This window comes from Vanessa atalanta, chromosome 7, assembly GCF_905147765.1.
Source record: "Vanessa atalanta chromosome 7, ilVanAtal1.2, whole genome shotgun sequence".
Taxonomy (NCBI): Eukaryota; Metazoa; Arthropoda; class Insecta; order Lepidoptera; family Nymphalidae; genus Vanessa; species Vanessa atalanta.
The window spans coordinates 5,604,331-5,623,709 of record NC_061877.1 but is presented as its reverse complement, the minus strand read 5'-3'; the positions used below and the strand labels follow the sequence as shown (position 1 = coordinate 5,623,709).

General features: G+C 30.7%; 2 protein-coding genes across 2 annotated transcripts; one reads left to right on the top strand and one right to left on the bottom strand.

Annotated features, from left to right (window-relative positions):
• Window positions 1–4,639: 4,639 nt before the first annotated feature.
• LOC125065430 (barH-like 2 homeobox protein) lies at window positions 4,640–12,170 on the top strand. Its single transcript, XM_047673011.1, has 3 exons — window positions 4,640–5,102; window positions 6,015–6,128; window positions 11,549–12,170. The coding sequence occupies exons 1-3, from the start codon at window positions 4,640–4,642 to the stop codon at window positions 11,917–11,919; spliced, it is 948 nt and encodes a 315-aa protein (XP_047528967.1). The 3' UTR covers window positions 11,920–12,170.
• Window positions 12,171–14,343: 2,173 nt separating this feature from the next.
• LOC125065429 lies at window positions 14,344–17,452 on the bottom strand. Its single transcript, XM_047673010.1, has 6 exons — window positions 17,226–17,452; window positions 16,675–16,884; window positions 16,326–16,510; window positions 15,626–15,834; window positions 14,847–15,097; window positions 14,344–14,455 (listed from the first exon to the last, which is right to left on the bottom strand). Exons 1-6 carry the CDS (start codon window positions 17,450–17,452, stop codon window positions 14,344–14,346), a joined length of 1,194 nt encoding a protein of 397 aa, XP_047528966.1.
• Between the last annotated feature and the right edge of the window lie 1,927 nt (window positions 17,453–19,379).

Genomic DNA, 19,379 nt, shown 5'->3' with positions numbered 1-19,379 from the left:
GACAGACATTTGCGATGTAAGGAATGATTAAAATATTTTTCTGCAGCGTCAATGTATATTGGTCATAGTGATCAGCTGTCTAACTACTTTATATAAAAAAAAACTCAGTACATTATATCCGATGTAATAAATTTACGTTATTACGTTATTATTGTAATAACGTTACAACATTGTATATTTTTTCTGTTTGTACTTGTGTGATTTCTATAAAACAATGTATCAAAAACAAACATTATTAAATAATATTTTTCAATTTTTCAAATTGCAAAAAAAAATAGTTCTTGATTATTCGTAATAAAAATATATAAATTTTCATACGTACCTATTCAACTTTAAAGACAGAGAAAAATAACACGTTCCTCAAATTCCTTAAACCTTCATTTTAACGGAAATAATAAAATGAATGAATGACGTTGCCGCTGTTTTACGAATTTGTAACAATTTTTAACATTATATACGCTCCACTGAACTTAGAATGAAGGCATTATTAGAATTTATTTCACAGACGAAAAAAACTCTTTTGGAATGCCGGTCGACCTTTCGTAGAGAGCTATGAATAAAAAGAAAATATTCATCAAATGTAAAAATGGTTTTTGTTTTAACTATTATAAATGAAAATTAACATCGCTTGTTTAAAAAAATAACAATGACTATCATGGTCATATATGATTTTTATTATAAATAAACATGTAATAATTTATATCATATATATTATAACAAATATTACACAATATAAAAGACCTTCAGGTTTCTGGTGTCGACAGACGTCAACATTCCTATTTTAAATATAAAATTCCAACGAATCAGGTTAGCACATAATAAAATGAAAGACACTGATCCTCAAGTTACGTGGATATTAAATTCAAACTATCATGTTACAAAAACATACGAATACGACAACTCTTCGTACTTCGTGTTAGTACGAGCTGTGTTTTGTATTAATGTTTTTGACATACTGTAAAATACGGTACATTTAAATTAAATTTCATTTAAAATATTAATTACTAATATTGTATTACGTGTGTATCGAATCATATATATAACGCTAACATTTTAGACTATCAGCTTAGAGGTCCTCTTTGAAAGTTGAGTGAGCTAATGAAATAACAGGCGCGCGGAGTACGGAGTAAGTTGGTGTATGTCATGGCTAGCAGCAGAGATAATGTAAGGAGTGATTTAATAGTTCTTAAAATGGCTAAGGGCGTAGGTGACCATTTGCCATAAGGAGGTCGTATCAATTAATCTACAAAAAAAAAAGGAAAGTAAAGTTGAAGTGTCTGTCTGTGATATCAAAATATCTGCTTATATGGATACTAAGTTTATAGTATCCATATAAATTTACGAGTTACCAAAACAATCATTTTTTTGTTGTCTGCCCGTTTGTCCAGGATAATCTACAAATCAGCTAAACGCAAACAACTCATCAGAAGGAATATCCCAAGGTACCACTTAGTCTTTTTTTCATACCAAAACCAAAACAAACATTGTTAGTGTCGTCTTTCTGTTTTTTGTTAGATTTAATTCTCGATAGCTACAAAGCCTTAATAAGAATAATAATATCAGTACCGCTCCTTATACTTTATATTATATTAGGGCTGTTGGATACAGGTTCATATATTATATGGGTAACTAGTTTGTCCGTAGCCCACCACACTGGCCCACAGTGGGTCGAAGATGAGTGAAGTTTTCGTTAGCAATCTTCTAGAATTCTCTAACAAGCAAAATTCCATACGATGTACTCGTATTTAGCATCGTTACAGCCAGCATAAAATCACTAATGAATTAATACTAAATAATAATTTAAATATCTTTAATTCAATTTGTCATTATTCTAAGAAAGCAAAAATAATAATAAAACGTTAAAATGACAGATTTTCAAGTATTTTCTTCATTAACTGAATGTTCATGGTCTATGAATATATGAGTTCTATATTATATTTTTATTATACTGTCTGTCGTAAGCACCAAGTAGAGATGATCAGTTGATCATTAAAATAAATAAATGGGATTTATTCTTGTGCTTTAGACAAATCTCTCGTTTTTTCTTAAAGTTGAACAAACTAAATTTAAATATTATTTCTGGGTGTTGTCAACACTTTTTATTAGGCATCATCTTTTTGATCGTTATTTAAAAAAATACTTTCACAGGTGAGACTGATCGTATTCCTGTAGTAGTACAATAAAAGAAAAAACTAGCGTATTTACGTTCTACAGTTAATACAAGAAAACTACATCACATATCGTTTAAATTAGTTTATAACAGAACGCTTAATTTTTAAACACTTATTCATTCAGCATATTAGAATATTTAACATAAACCCTTAGCTTTGAGGCATTTTATTAATGAAGAACTTGTTGTAGCGCCATCTATCGGAAATAACGATAAATATGTAGGTATAGTTGAAGATGTAAGTGGCATGCGGGAAATGTAACCCTCGATATTCTTTATCGTTGGGTAAATAGCGACATCTAGCGAAGGGATAATAGAAACGAATTCAACAGACTCGTGACGGCAAGAGGGTTTATTTATGACGTAGGTAGTTCCTTTAACTTTAACTAGATCCCTTGGAACTCATTTATAGGGTTTTTTTTGTTGGACCGAATACCTTATATTCAAAATAATTTAAGCTACACAAATGTCCTTAGATAGGAAAATAAAATTTACAGTTGGTATTGGTTCTATTTTTCTCTTTTGAAAGTACAAAGATATCCTCTTTCCAATTTTAGGAAAAATATTATTAGAATATTCGAGCGTGATTCTACTTAACTTCTATAAATACATTTTAGCTTATTTAAGTAAAAAACCATTTGAATTTATATTTATCTCATGTTCTTACACAATCTGTATAGCGAATAATTGTCATATCACTAATTGACAAAGTTTCATCCATTACCATCTTTACCATATATATACACGGGGCACGTGCTCAGGGCCCCCATCCTAAGAGGGCCCCGAAGAACCAACAATTTCTTTCACACGTTTGTTCTCACGTTGACTGTTATGCATATTTTCGAATGTGATATATTTGTAAGAAAAACTAACATTTATCAAAAAAGGCTATAAAATAGTCATAAGATTGACACAAGAAGACAACCAATCAGATTCCTACAAATATACGAAAATTATCGCACCGTTTATTTGAAACTATACTTAAGGCCTGGCCCAAAGCAAATTATTTGTACATGGTAGTAAATATCTACCAGAAAGGCCCCAAATTCATGGGTGCCCAGGGCTCTAGCATATCTTGAGACGGCTCTGGTTTCATCGTATCTACATACATACATATTCAAAAATCGTGTTCATGCATTTTTGAAGAAACAAAAATAAGAAAGGAAGCAAATTTATTATATAGCTTTATTTACCTTTCTTTTCTTGATTTTTCTAATATAAATAATAAAAGAAAATAAATTTTATTATTAATATTATTAATGTTTACCCTTTAAAGTTCTACATCAAAATTAATATTTTAAGTTCCTCTTATTGGAAACCCAATTGGGATAAAACTTTATATTATATTTTTTTTCTAAAATAGTGACTTGTCCCAGGATCAGGGTTAAAGGAAAATTTAGTGTTTTAAAAGAGGCATAAGATTAACAAGCCACATTTGTAATAACTCTATGCTCTTTTAAAGAAATTTAACCAATGATGACTAGGCTAAAAATTTCATCAAGTACATGAAACCTTAAAATGAAAATCAAAATTCTTATGTTAATAAAAATTAAAGATTCAAAAACATTTTGTTAAATATCTCGAAGAACGTAACATAATTCTAATCAATCATAATTAAGTTTAGTCTTTAGGAAACAATTGCTCAATTGTTATAGATAAATGAATACGGCATAGATCTGTATCGATGGGTTACAACTCATAAGATCGAAACTGTTGCCAGCATCGGTATCTAGTAGCTATTTAAAAAAAATCTTAAGCAATGCTAACGAATATATGATCAGAATTAGTAAAGTTTACGTAATAAAATTTTATTGAAAAATCCATTGATTTCTCCAACCACGGCAAAAGTACTGAAAAAAATTGAATTGCTTATAAATGCCTTTTAAATCATGTAATGTTCAGAATATGATTATTATTAAATGAATAAATTGAATATTATTACATATCTAAATATCGAAATTGCATAACAAAAAAAACTGAAGTCGATATTATGTAATCAGAAATAAAAAATGTTTAATTAATATTAATTTTATATACGTCATCATACTTTATCAAATTTTATGACATGAATAATAGCTGGGCAATATTGCCCGAGTAGATCTCATCATAAGCTTTTAGGAATCTTTTGTACGGTAAAAAGCTCATATAACTTGTTATCAAATAAAAGAAAGGTGTGAATTTTCACAGGCGGCTCCCTAAGCCCCACCTCTTAAGATGGCGTTATCCCCTCCATCTGGTAATCAGCCAGTAGCAAAAGAGAACTTCTACGCGGTGATACCTACAGCTTCCGCATCAATCTAAACGGCACCACCTATTTTCGGAAGCAATTATCATCTCACACCTCAGCGAGACAGACTGAATAGACTTCAATAATGTTACATTTACGTGAGATAGATGTTAGTCATGAGGTTGATACTATGAATTAAAATTAATAAAACTCACTTAATATGATAACGCTTTAAATAAATAATGAATTCGATTGACGATATATCAAGCACGTGCGAAAATGACTCTGGATCATCATTTCGTGATAATTTCTCGAACAGAGCTAAGCTAAACGGAAAGACACGTTATAATTCAGAATCTGAATCTGAATTCGACAGTGAGAATGAAACAATTGATGTGATTTGTGAAAACAGTGATCAAAAAGAACACAGTGCTTACGCGTTAAACTCAAACCCGTTAAATAACGTAGATACTATTTATTCTTTAAGCAAAAGCTTACATTCAAATAGAATGACTATAAATTCAAGCAATCGTTTTGAGAGTGATGCAATGAACTCTGTTAATACCAAAAATAGTGCAGTGAATAATAGAGGAAAAAATTTCTTAATTGATAATATTTTAGGTAATAATCGTAGTAATTTTCAAACACAATCGGTAATCGAAGAAAACGAAGGAAATAAAGAAGAAACGGGAGACGAACACAATGGTATAATTTTGTCATTTGTCTATAGTTCTAATTAATTTATGGTTAATAAAAATATAATAATTATATTAATCAATAGAAATCTATAAAAAGTAACATTATGACTCTTCTAACTATTTGTAGTGTATAAAGAAATTTAGAGTTCTTCGTTTCTTAACGTAGTATTTCAAATTGAATCTTGAATTTTATATTTTATGCGGTGGTGTACCCTTCCATCATTAACTATTTGATTCAATTTACATATCTAGATACATATATATATATATATATATTGTTTTAGAACAAACCAAGACAAATTAATATGACGCGCGCAAATCTCAAATACTTATTACTCATTTTATTTAATCTTTTGCGAACGAAGCCGCGACGGGTAATAAGTACATATAATAAGTAAATATATATTAAGAATTATTTTGTTGTAAATTTTCCAGTAATTCATTAATTTTGTGGTCTAGTTATTTTGAAATTAAAATAAACTTACGAATGTATTAAGAAGTGTTATGTAACAATGTTAAATATATATAAAGTTCCTAAGGAGACAGAGAGATCTCTGTACATCTTATATTAAAAGAATAATAAGTATTGTAGAGATTTTAATACCCCTTAGATACTGTCTATCTCTAAATACTTATTAGAATCTAAGATAGAGATCCAGCTATAAATAATTACAATTAATCATATAAGATATATAAAAATTGTACCCTGGTTCTTGACGTAAGTAAATTACGTGAAATCATCTATTAAATCTCTCTTTATGTATACATTTTTTAATTCATAATATCTTATTCTCAAATCCAGTAATTTCATTAGTGGATTAACTAATGTAACTTTTAAGGTCTTATTTATTATTTTAACAGTACATTTTATTTTAATTGCATCTAGCCTTGTCAGTTAATTTCCTATTACCTTTGACAGTTTCGTCGACTTCAACGTGTCCAGAGCTGAATGCACTCAACGGTGCCGAGTTGCTGGCGGGCCACGCGTATGCTCATTGGCTTGCTACACAACAACCAACGTCTACATTTTATGGTATTTTATATATACAGTAAATAGTAAAAGTATAATCTTGTAAACGTCGGTAGAGGCCACATGGTTTGCAGAATTGCAAACATCATGCAAATTAAAGACGATATTACACAGGTTTACTATGACGTTGAACCATAAAGTTTTCTATAATCGCTCTCTTAGCAATTTAACCTTAACAAGATTAATCTTCAGTCATTTTGCCATATTATCAATGAAAATGATTCCTTTAGAACATTGTTATAGAAGCATCACTAAATTTTGTTTTTTGGGCTAAGAGGATAGTTCTTTCCAAAATACTTTGTCTCGTAGTTTCAGTGGACTAACCAGGTTTATCCATGGCGATAGCACCACAATGGCAAGATTGATTTGAATGAAGCTGGCACATAGAATTTTCCAAGCGTCGCTTGCAATCAAGCTGTTACTTTTCTGAATTCCAGTAAATAGGTGAAAATAGATTGGATGATATGCCCAATAATGACTTTAGAATTTAAGGTCATTATTCTAAGAAAATAAGACTGAAACGTCATTCACGACCAAATAAAAAAAAAAAAAAGAATTTTCTTCCGTTATAGAAATTTAACCTGGCCAGGGCACGGAACATCTCCACAACTCGATCTGACTCGTTTTGAATAGGGTAAAGCCTATGTTCTGAAGTCTGCAGAAGATCAAAAAAAAATCCTTTATGGACCGTTTTTCAGGCACAAATATATAACGATCGTATAAAATTCGCTTTTTTTCATATTTTGTAAACATTAATTATTTGCATACGATATGATCAAATCATAATCTATCATTTTGTGTGATTGACACTCTTTAAAAAAATGTCAAAGTACCCTCTAATACACATTATGCCTATTTTTTTGAATAATTCTCGTTAAAACTAATAATTTTACTGATTGTACACTTTTGTAAAGTAAGGACAGGGACATTTAGAAATATAAATGTATTTATCTTTTATATAGAAGTATTTAACGTTTATATTTCTAAATGGCATTGCTTAGCAGGATAACCGTTAGCTTTAGATTATTTAGAAGAATTGCGATTTTAGATTCAAATCGAGATGCATTATGACAAGACATCTTGTTTAGGATTTTGTGATTTAGCCAAATTGTATAAAGCGATAGGTTTTAGAAGCTACTCTATACATAGCCTAACAAGCGATGTCTGACTTTAAATATACTTCTGGATCGACGTAAAAAACGCACCAACCAACGTAAAAAACAGTGTCAATGATCAACATATTATATATATCTCAGCAACAATTTCAGTTATTTTGAGTAATTCTTATGTGCGAATATTAGTTATGTCAACACTGAGACTCTCTTTATCTCTGATAAAAAAACCCTACGTTTTGACCATTATCTCACCTTATGATAAGTAGGCAATGATGTGGTCGAGAATGGCAAGTTGACCTAGAATGTGATTTATACTCAGGAATAGCTCAAACTTTGACTTACTGTACTGACGATTGAGACAAAGTATAGGCTGCATTGATTCGAAACGAGTCGAACCAAAGCACTAGAACGTTGCCTATGACGTCCATATTTCAAACGGGCTAATTATAATAACTTATAGCAATTGTGATACGTTCTCGATTCTATTCTGATCCAACTGCGACTTTTCCACACAAAAATTCACACCTGCTTAATCGTACCTGAGGACCAATACTATTTCTTTATATCGGTTACGATACGATTCCGACCGCAACTGGATCATTGCGTTTGTAGAATAAATACTCGGCTGAACAGTAACGGATTACATTTCGATTCGATTGCGATAAACTGTCATTATTTCAATAGAGTGAGGCCCTGTACAGTTCTATAGTCAGCATCGTGACGCAGCGATGGCGTTTATACGAATCCACAGGCTTATAATAAAGTTAGCAAAACACTGTTATTTTATTATATAACAGCCATTATACTAACTCTTTTTTTTATAATATCGGTAGGCGGATGAGCCAATAGGTCACCTGATGGTAAGTGGTCACTACCGCCCATAGACAATGGCGCTGTAAGAAATATTAACCATTCCTTACATCACCCACGCACCACCAACCTTGGGACCTAAGATGTTATGTCCCTTGTGCCTGGAGTTACACTGGCTCACGCACCCTTCAATACTGAGCACTGCTGTTTGGCGTTAGAATATCTGATGAGTTGGTGGTACCTACCCAGACGGGCTTGCACAAAGCCCAAAACCAAGTAAAAATACTTAAAACTCGCTGATTAATCACGAAATCTCAGAAACTAAAACACTAACAAACTTGAAATTTGGCAGGTAGGTTCCTTATAGACATCCGCTAAGGACGGATTTTACGAAACTTTACCCCTAAGGGGTTAAACGCGGTTTGGAAGTTTGTGTTTTATAAATTTCGCGCGGATAAAGCCGCTGGTTCAGCTAGTATTATACATATGTTGAATCTGGAATTAGCACACTGCCTTGGAGGAAAGTCTGACCAAAGTGGATGGTCAAGATTACACGACCCATGTGTAAGATGTATTTCTCCAAATAACTTTTAGTCCGTGTACCAATACATGAAACGTACGGTGGTCATAATAATTCTGGGAATTAATAAAAGAGTAAGAAATTGTATTTAAGACAAAAATCGGGATTTATTTAACATTAAAATTTATTACATAAAATTAGCGTGTCATAACACGATGACGATCACGTAACTGCTTATTAAATAACAGTTAAGGCGTTATAATCATTTCTCGGAAATGGTTAAGCAATTTTCGACCAAAACCGGATAAATACTATAGGTGACATCGCTAATCAACTTGTAATTCCTTATTAAGGAAAAAAAGGATTGGATCAAAATAATGTATATGATCTAATGTACCTTTAATTTAGTTTTCAAAAATACGCTAAGGAAGTTTAGCAAGTTTATATGACGATATACTTATATTTTTAGTTCTATGACAATTCAATATGAAGCTGCAAGATATGCGGTGTAATATCACATTATGATACGTGGACTGCTTATCACAGTAACACCCAAGTGCTACACGAAAATATAGCATGTGCCGCATCGCGTGATGACGGTCGGGTGCGAATCTTCACACGCACATTACCGTAATATTTCAACCACACGCAATCATCCCTTAGTCATGAATAATTGTTATTTAGTATTAAGAGGGATGAACTTAATTATTTTATGTATACATAAGTATATCTGTGTAGGCCATTTCAGTAGTCCGACAGACAGACGTGAAATAAGGAAACTAAGATGATATTACCAATTTTAACTGATATAGGTTTTGATAATAATGAATATGTTCCGTTTGTTAATATCACGTGAAAGTAAAGAAACATTCACTCGTAGAAGGATAGAAATTTAGTGGGCATATTTTCGTTACTATTTAAAAAGTACTTTATTTACAATAGCAACAACTAATTGTGTCTATCTTATTTATGTATATTAAATTTAAATTAAGAAATTTGAATGACAAATCATTGATTTGAAGTTATGGATTTATAGGATTAATGCATTTATCTTTTTTCATTTTAAATTAGATAAGACTAAAGACCTTTATCAAATAAATTAAAAAGTAGTTATTCTCCAAAACGGTTTCAATTTGTCACCTATGCATACCTAAAAAATCGTTAGTTTGTCAAGTATTTTGTCACATTCGTCGCGATGACCACTCGGAATTTCGGTGGCTATAAAATTAGTGTGTCATGTGTAACATCCGAGAAGAGGCAGGAGGTCTCGTCGTGATAAAACATTTTAACTACATTTACATACATGTCAAAGCCCATACCACACAATAGAATTTATAATTTCATAACATTTCTTCCGTGCCGTAATATTTTCCGAATTTTAAATAATTAATGAATGAAGTTACCTATTTTAAACTCGAAAGCATCTTATTTGTAGTTGTTATTATTGACCACCAAAATTGTTTGAATATATCAGTCGTGATTTAGTTAGTTAGTATTTATTGAAAAATAATATTAGCTTCCATTGATGATATGCTAACATTTATTGTAAAACATAGTTTATTGGAGTCAACAAAGCACCATTTGCGTCACAATTTACCTAATCTGATTGCTTTATAATAAGCAATAAATATTTCCAATAATAAAAATAGCGCTAAAATTTGTGTCCACTCTTCTAACGAGCAAAGCTAATAGACCATACATGGCGTTCCGTTTAGTGTGATAAGTCCGAAGACACATTCGACGAATTGTCGCCAGCCGTCGGACGGTGGTCGCGACTTCGCACCCACGTGTCGGTAAACAGCTGCCGCGTCGATAATTACTGACAAAGCTCGCTTATTTACACCCCGCCTTAACACGCTGAGCTGTTGGAAGTATATCGAGAAAAGATGATACACGAATTTTTGTAAATTGTGCTAATGCCACGCTCACATTATTGCTGGACTCTAATTTAATTTGATATTTGAAATTATGGAATAATCAAATAAACACATTAAAGTAATTTATTTTGAGCATGCGACCATTTATCATATAGATATTATTATGTACTTAATAAATAAAATTTTAAGCTATAAACATTTAATGCTGTTTTTAATGTAATGTTCATATTTATTAAAAGGCTACAAATTACTACAAAAAAATTATAATTCAAAATACCTACTCAAGTATAAAAAAAATTTATTAAACATTATTAATTACGAAGGAAATTATTTGGATATCTACGTGTTGGTACTATCATTAATCATTCTCGGAAAATAAATAATAAAATATATCACCTAATTTTAATAAGTGAATCCTGAAAGGATTTATTTCTGTTTTTGTGTTTTTCGAAATTCAGTATCAGAGACACTTATACTATTATATACCCTTGTACTATATTACCGCCCGTAAGCAGATATCCACGTGTTGATCTGTGATTTAGTTCTTTAGTGGTCTATCTTGTCTCTTACGAGATACAAATTAATTCATTTCTGAAAACATCTAAAATCGCTTACGTAAGTTGTTAGCAGTCTGTTAGCGAGGCCATCACACACGATACACCCGCCACAATGCGTTATTGACATATGAGATTTCAAACTGCGCAGGCGCAACGCAAATACCCTGATTGTGTTTATAGCCACTTAACAAGAGCCTGTGACAATTCCGATTAGTACTTGAGAAAAAATTTACCATATGTTTGTTTTAAGTGAGAGCAGCTACTTTGTAAATTTAGGCGTGTTTCATTTATCTTATTTTAAGAGCTCGTTACATATTACTAAAATTTAAATTAACGCTAGAATATAATATTGTTTCCCGTTATAAAATTTTTTTTTATTTTCTAACTAAATTTGAAAATAGGTCATTAAAATCATTAAAATTCATCGCCATAATTATGGAAGATTTTATAAAAATGAGATATTTGGGTATATTAGCCATTGAATGAAAAATAATAAGAAATATTTAAACCAGATTTGTCTTTAATTTTGTTCTATCTTTAACAGATGATAAAAATAATAGAAGACCACGTCGAGCCGGGCCTGAACGGAAACCACGACAGGCGTACAGTGCAAAGCAACTAGAAAGATTAGAAGCTGAATTTAAACTTGATAAGTATCTCAGTGTATCGAAGCGGCTGGAGCTTTCTAAGGCTCTTGGCCTTACAGAAGTACAAATTAAAACGTGGTTTCAAAACCGAAGAACGAAGTGGAAGAAACAGCTTACATCTCGCCTTAAAATCGCACAACGTCAAGGATTATTTTCCGGACATATCTTCGGACATGGCCCTCAAAATTATTCTCTTTTAAACCCTTACGCATACGCACCACTTAGTTGTGTGTTTACTCCAGTCACTATCCCGACGTCACAGCCTTAGTGTCAAACAATAAAAATCATTAATTAATTATTATTCGTAGTTTGACATTACAAGCTCCGCAACTGGATCAGATTAAACGATTTATTTTGTTAAAAGGTTCGGGACTTTATTTTTAAAGATTTTCGAAATACAAACTGACATTTTATTCGATATTTATTAAAAAAAAAAACATTGAGCATTATAAGGTTAAATATCTAACACAGTAAATCCATAAGAATAAAGGCTTAAATTATGTAAGTAATTGGTACTTATATTTGACCACATTTAAAAAAATCTCGAATGTGTTTCATGAATGGTATTATAAACAATTTAATTTGAAAAAAAAATTATTGGATAGTGACGCACGTAGAGAAAAAAATATAGTTACGTATTTTTTAAAAGGCTGTATTTAACTTTTCAATTATTATTATTAATATATTAAATATATGTTTTTATTAATACAGGTCTGCTAATATGCACCTGTAGATCTATAAAGATTAGTCGTGCTCACTCAATTTGTAATGTTTTGTATATTATTTACTATTTTAATTACAGTGTTAAATGTACACAATTATGCTGTAACTCGCTACTTCTGTCACTTTACTTAAGCTGTAACTATTGCGACATCGTTAGTAAAGTTATGACGTCAAAGAAAAAAGCTGATAAGTTACTTGTGTTAATAAATTGAAGCAAAATCTTAAAAACCTCTGTTCATAATATATTTAAATAGTGTATCTATTACATGTTTACTTAATTATTATTTACTTTTAATTTTTATATATCAACCTTTAAATATTTCGTTCAGGCATAATTAAATTATGTTAATACTACACAATGTTTAATCGTAATAAAAGGTTATTTAATGAAATAGATAAATCTTCCAAATTGCTTACAAGCGTATATATTACGTATATATTATGTAAATATTAAATGCCTGTATTGATGTTATTGTAAAGGCAAAAGTTCCTTTTTAGGTTTGTAAATTTATTAACGTTTCATAATTAATTATAAAATCATATTAGCTATAATAGCTTTATAATGAATAGTCAACAATTTTCTCATTTTATAATTTTTAATTCTAACTAAAATATTCTCAAAGTTCGTAAGTTTAAATTAAATTAGCGTATATGTTATATGTTTTTTTAACGTTAAGTTAAAAATAATCATCAATAAGCATAATGAAAAAAAAAATTAAAATCGAGATAAACATATCACTACTAATATAAATACTTAGAATAAAGTATACTAATTTTTATAAACGTGTAATAACATTGTTATTATAAATTATTGTCAAACATGTAAGAAATAAATAAATAAGTATTGTATTGTAACATGTACTATGTTACAATACAATACTTATTAGATTTTCAGAAAGAAAATGTTTATAATTGAATTATATTATGTATTTAGTGAAACGAATGTAAATATTAAACTGTACATATCATAATTCTAATAACTTTTATTACTTTATATTATTCCTGATTATTAAGCTGACATGTTATGAAGGTAAGTATTTACTATGTTTTCGGCATAAATGGGCGGTCGAACCAATTGAACACCTTAGTCACCACTGTCAATGGAGATTGGCGCCGTATTAAAGTTTAACCATTTCATACTTAAGCAATGCGTCACCAACCTGATCCGCGTATGTCCCTTGTGCCAGTTGTAACACTGGCTCACTTATCCCTATACTACACAATAATAGTAAGTATTGCTGCTTGGCAGTTGAAAATATGATAAGTGGGTAGTACCTACTCTGACGGTCTTGCACATAGCCCTACACCAAATTTTTGTGTGTACATTTGACGATATAGGTACCTAATTACAGAGTGAATAGGAAATAAAACCTCAACAGCATAGACTTATAGTGTTCTGTTAACAAGAATAAGTATTCAAAAAACTAATAATTAGTTTATCTAATGATAACATCAACCTTTATTAGTGATTGCAGATTAGTGAATTTAAGCGACTGATATATCTATAGGATCTTTATTATCTCTCGTCTAGTATATAATATTAAACAAACCGTTAGAGGATGGATTGAATAAATCCTTAGTCACGAGATATTTTTTAGGGTGTAGTCTTGTTGTGTTCCTAGTCCAAGATTGATATCGATTCGATTCCAAATAGACCTAATTGTCAATTAATCAATAAAATTATTTTATAGGCTAAATCTCACGCTTTTTTCTACATTCATGTAAATATATTATTAAGCAAAATTTACGTAATCTTAACAATTGTAAAACATCAACGAACATGAAGTTAGTGAAAATTATTCTTTTACTCATAAAAATATTCTTAATATAGAAATAATTTAGTAATCTACTTTTGTTTGATATATAAACTTCGATGGGACTGTACTTGTATGGACTGTTATATGCTTTAATATATTTTTTTATGTATATTCTAAAAATGAACAAAAATGGAATATACTTTTTAAGCATTTTAAGTACAGTTTCGCTTCGGATAAAATTCTTCGCAGTCAGCTCCACCAAGACCGAGAATAGAGGCTCGCAGGGCACCGAGAGCGCCGCCGCGTGTCCAAGCTACTCCGGCGCTTTAACATAAACGTTATTAAAGTTTATTTTAGCCATCGAAATATTGAACTAATTCATATTTAACTAGTTGTCAGTCCCGTCTTCGCTCGCGTTTAAGCGGTTGGTCGTCAAGTTTTACGCATAAAAAGTAGTCATACTAAATTTTAACAAATTCGGTTCATTGGTTTTGGCCAAACAACAGACAAAAGACTGGTGTAGACATATAGACAGAGTTGCTTTAGCATTTATAATATTACTATCTATAGATAAAATGATTGTTTTATTGTAATGGACAATTAAAAAGATTCACCCAAATAAGAAAATATTTTTCTTGAATAAAGATTGTTTAGAAGATAGCAGAGTAAAATAAAATATATTCAGCAGCAGAATTAAGATAGAAGAAATACTTACTGCCATACCGGCAACCAATATCTGTTCCTATCTCGCATATTCCTCGCATGTTTGTTACCCATACACAGTGTACGGTACATGCATAAAGGTGTCTGAGGTTTAATCGCCATCATGGCGTATCTGGCTAAATTATTGAGAGCTGATATAGATCGATTAGGCGGCTCTGATTCTCTTTTAATACGAAAAACATCATCGACGTTAACTGTGTCTGTGTTGTCGACTACCTGCATGAGTTGTGGTTGCGGGTGATTCTAAAATTAAGGAATAATATATTATGATGTCCTACTATAATATAAGATATAATTAAGAGTATTCGTATGTAAGACTGTTATAGATTGGTTTATGTTTGGCACGAGAATAAATTCTTTTTTCATATCTTGGTATTAAAAATATTAGTGCTTTTTTACCCGATTGTGATCCTATTAAAACCAACCAACGATTGAAACAGGAGTTTGAACTAAACCAATTCTAGTAAAAATGTATAAGTTATTAATGTATATATGATGTAGAGAAAGTGTTTTTATTTTTTATGAAAAAACTAGTATCGCTATAAAAAAATATCAACGTGGTAATAGCTTGTCCACTCGGAATTGAATATAAAAGTCAAATAGTAATAGTTCCGTATTAATAAGTGAGGTGTAGACATACGCTATACTTAATAAAATACATTGATTTGAATAAATTCAACGTATTAAATGAAGGAAAGTTTTTAGTTTGAAGGAAATCAATTAATTACAAATCGAGATCATCAAACACACCGAAGTAAAAAAATTACAAACCATTGTGATGCACATCAGCACTTGTAGCACGAACATGCCAAATGATAAAAAAGCAATGCCTGTGAGGGATATGTCAAAAAGGTCTGCTAAGCCCAGTCCGTGAGATTCCTTTTCTACGGCGTATTCCTCGTGTATTTCGTGTATTGATGACGACGGGTGGTGATACATTGGTGGCGGTGGAGGAGGCATTGAATACTCATAGCCTCCACCTATAAAATGCAAATGCATACTCATTACAACATGCTTGTATAAAAATATTTTGATTTCCGACAAGCAAAATACTCTTCTTCTGTAAAATCAGTAATGATTGGTTTACTAAGCCCTACTATAATGTTAATTTAACAATGCTACTCGTTTGTATTTCAGGAAAGAGTTTAGGATATAATATGTTTCTTTTAAGACGAATTCAACACCTTTTGACAGAATTATACAATCTTTCTATATCTAGATAAACGTCAATCGCTACTTTAATGTATGTGCATAAAAACTTAATCTTATGAATATTTCACCATGTCATAAAAAAAAGTATTGACAGATGAACTACCGAGGAATAATTGAAGTATGGACCAACCTGAGTTATTGTACAAAATTGTTCATATACCATATTTAAAAATAAATGTCCAAATAGTATTTAAAACGACCCGATCGAAATTAGGCCGAATTGGTAGTCAACGATATAAATAAATTAAACAACCCATACTGTGTTTAGAAACGTCGTACATGATCCCATCAGTGTCTCCGAGGGTCGTTTCTGTGGGCTCAGCGACCTCATAACCTTCTCGAGGTTGCGGACGATATAAAGCATCATTTTGATCAGTGTTGTTAAAGTTAGGATTATATACAGATAAATTATAGCGTCGGTATACGTCATTGAGAGCCATCACTCTGTAAGGGAAATAAATAAGAATAAAATTGTAAAGTAAATTTTGATCAACAAATTACTTGAAAATCTTCAAATTTAGTGTTTACGTCTTTAATTCTATGTTAAGTACTATGGGTTGTACAACTGGTATTTTGAATAATAGCGAATCAACAATTGAAATACTCACTTAGCCAACCATTCTTGGTAATTTGAGGAACCAGAATCATGTAAAACGTTGTCTCTTAAATCATGCGAGCGCCGTGTCAATACCTTTTTACTGAATATATTATTATTTTCAAACGGTTTACCAAAACGATCCTGTAATACATTTTTACCCATTTCATCTAGTATTTGCTCAGCGATATAGTTACGACATTGGTATTCGTTCATCATTTTCCTTCAAAGATAATAATTAATAAATTATACTTGTGCACACAAATTGGATTAGTGTGGTGGATAAGCTCCAACCCTTCTCTTCAAAAGAAAACATTAGAAGTGGAATATTTACAGGCATTACTATTTTACTTTTTAATAATAAAGTGTCATGCTGTCTTAATTCAATTATAAAATTGCATACATTTTAGAGCACTGAATCAGTCCTCTTAATTTTTACAGCCTTCGTTACAAAACATTAAAAAGATCACTTGAAATAACTAATTTTAAGCATAAAAATATTATACTTATATCTAATATGTAAAAGAAGATAAATTAAAAAAACTGGTCAAACTTCAACAATACCTGTGAAAATCCAATGTAGAGAGTGCTGCATCAATTGAACCATTTACTGATGGCATTCTACTTTCCATTACAATTTCGCTTACATTTTTTTTACTTTTTACATCAACCATAAAATACGTCGGCATTAAATCCGATCGCAAAATATCATTCAAATTTAAATCATCTTCAAACACTTGTGAAGATAAAACTATAGAAAAAATAGATGCACAGAACGCTACTTGGAGCATTTTTAAAAATAAAGTTGTTTTATAGAATATGTATTTTATACGTGTAAGTGAATATGAAACACAGAGAAAATGCAAAAGATCGCTTAGCTCTTCTACGCTGTTTGAACTAAAAGATTATACGGGTTATAGAGCAGAAAAATCTTCAGCGTTAAGATTGTATCGTATTGTAACTGTTAGTCTGTGTGCCGTATACAACGAATAATATAATATATCTTTATGTCTATTATTTTTTCCAAAATGGAAGTAAATTTAAAATAGTTCGATGACATAAAAATATTATTTTATTTAAGGGACCTACAACCAAAACATTGAAAATTTATTGGCTACTCTAATAAATAAAATATTATTTAATTAAAGAAAGTAAAATCAAATAAAAATATTTTTAATTCAAATAGGCTCATAGAAAAACTTTTGAATCGTCATGTTGCAGTATTGAATTACATAAAAGTAAAACTATCACCGATTCGGAAAGTAAAATCTATTGAGAAAACCGAAAAGAAACTCAGTTACTTTTCCACTATTTTAATTACAGTGTTTATGTTATAAAGTACAATTAAAATTTATATAAATCGTGCATAGAAATCAACAACTATTAACTCCACGCTTCTTTATCATTAACAAATTATTCTATTAAGTAATATGCTTTATTTAACAATTGTATTTTACCATAAGAGTTAAATTTTTTGATAGATCGAGTTGAAAATGACTGTGAAAATTAGTTAGATGTCGGAAACTAGTTTTCTCCTCTTGTTTATACAATGATAAACACTGCTTTTTTTTCGAAAAGATTTAATTTATTGTGAATATTCATAATGATGTCGTAAACAACTGTATAGTGAAGCAACTGTTTATTTTTTTAAAACATACCCAAAGAGAGTCTCGAGCTGGAAGATTATAAATAGATCGGACTGCTCTCTTTTGCAGAATGAATACAGTTTAAATGTCTGTAGCGTTCTTCCAAATGCTAAAAAAATAAGCAAAGTAGGTACCTACTACTGATCGAGCAGTACCAACATCATCATACATGCTGCTTAGATGAGTCAGGGACAATAAATCAGGAATCCATAGAAGTTTTGAGTCTAAATTGAATTGTACCATCAGTTACATTTAGATCACTATTGTCTAAAGTTAGCTTTAAGTATTGCTTTCCTACATTAGTAGTAAGGGCTACTCTTACGCCTTTTGTCTTTCTGACATTTAAAACTAAAGCATTTGCTATTGGTGTTCTTATTATTCAGATTAACAGAAAACTTTGAGTTATACCTAAATTAAATAACAAACACAAATTTGATAAAAGAACAGTATTTCACCCTCGCGGCTCTTAAGTGCCCCCGTAGAGAGGATAGAGGATCCATTATAATACCCAATATTATAAATGTTTTGATGTCAACGAAGCGACGTTTGACGTGAGAACAAACCCAGGTTGCTTATGCTATTAAAATCCTTTTTGTACTTAATGGTACGAAAATGTTATAAGCGCATTTGTTTTCGGTTTTTAGTTACCTTAAATTCATATTATCCCGTTGCCGTTTACTTCAATTTGAAATTATAAAATTTAAAAAAATATAATATTTATTGGTAGCCCGGGTAGTATTTATGTAACAATTTTTTTTTTAAATAAGGTTTACTGTTTGTATTTAGACATTCTATTTATCTAAAGTATTTTTTTTACAATTAATGCATCTAATCAAAGACATTACCGTGGTCTGATAGATCATTATAGATCTGTTCACTCACAAAGGTGCTCTCATCTACGTTAAATTATCGGCGTCCATATATATTTCTAATTTGTATTTTATATTGTCTTCATTTGTCCTCTCACGGACGTCATCTAATAAGAACATGCATGGTGCGCCTTCAAAACTGATGAGATCCGTACTAGGTACTTTTATTAAACTGTTTAAACAATTGTGACTATTTCTGACCA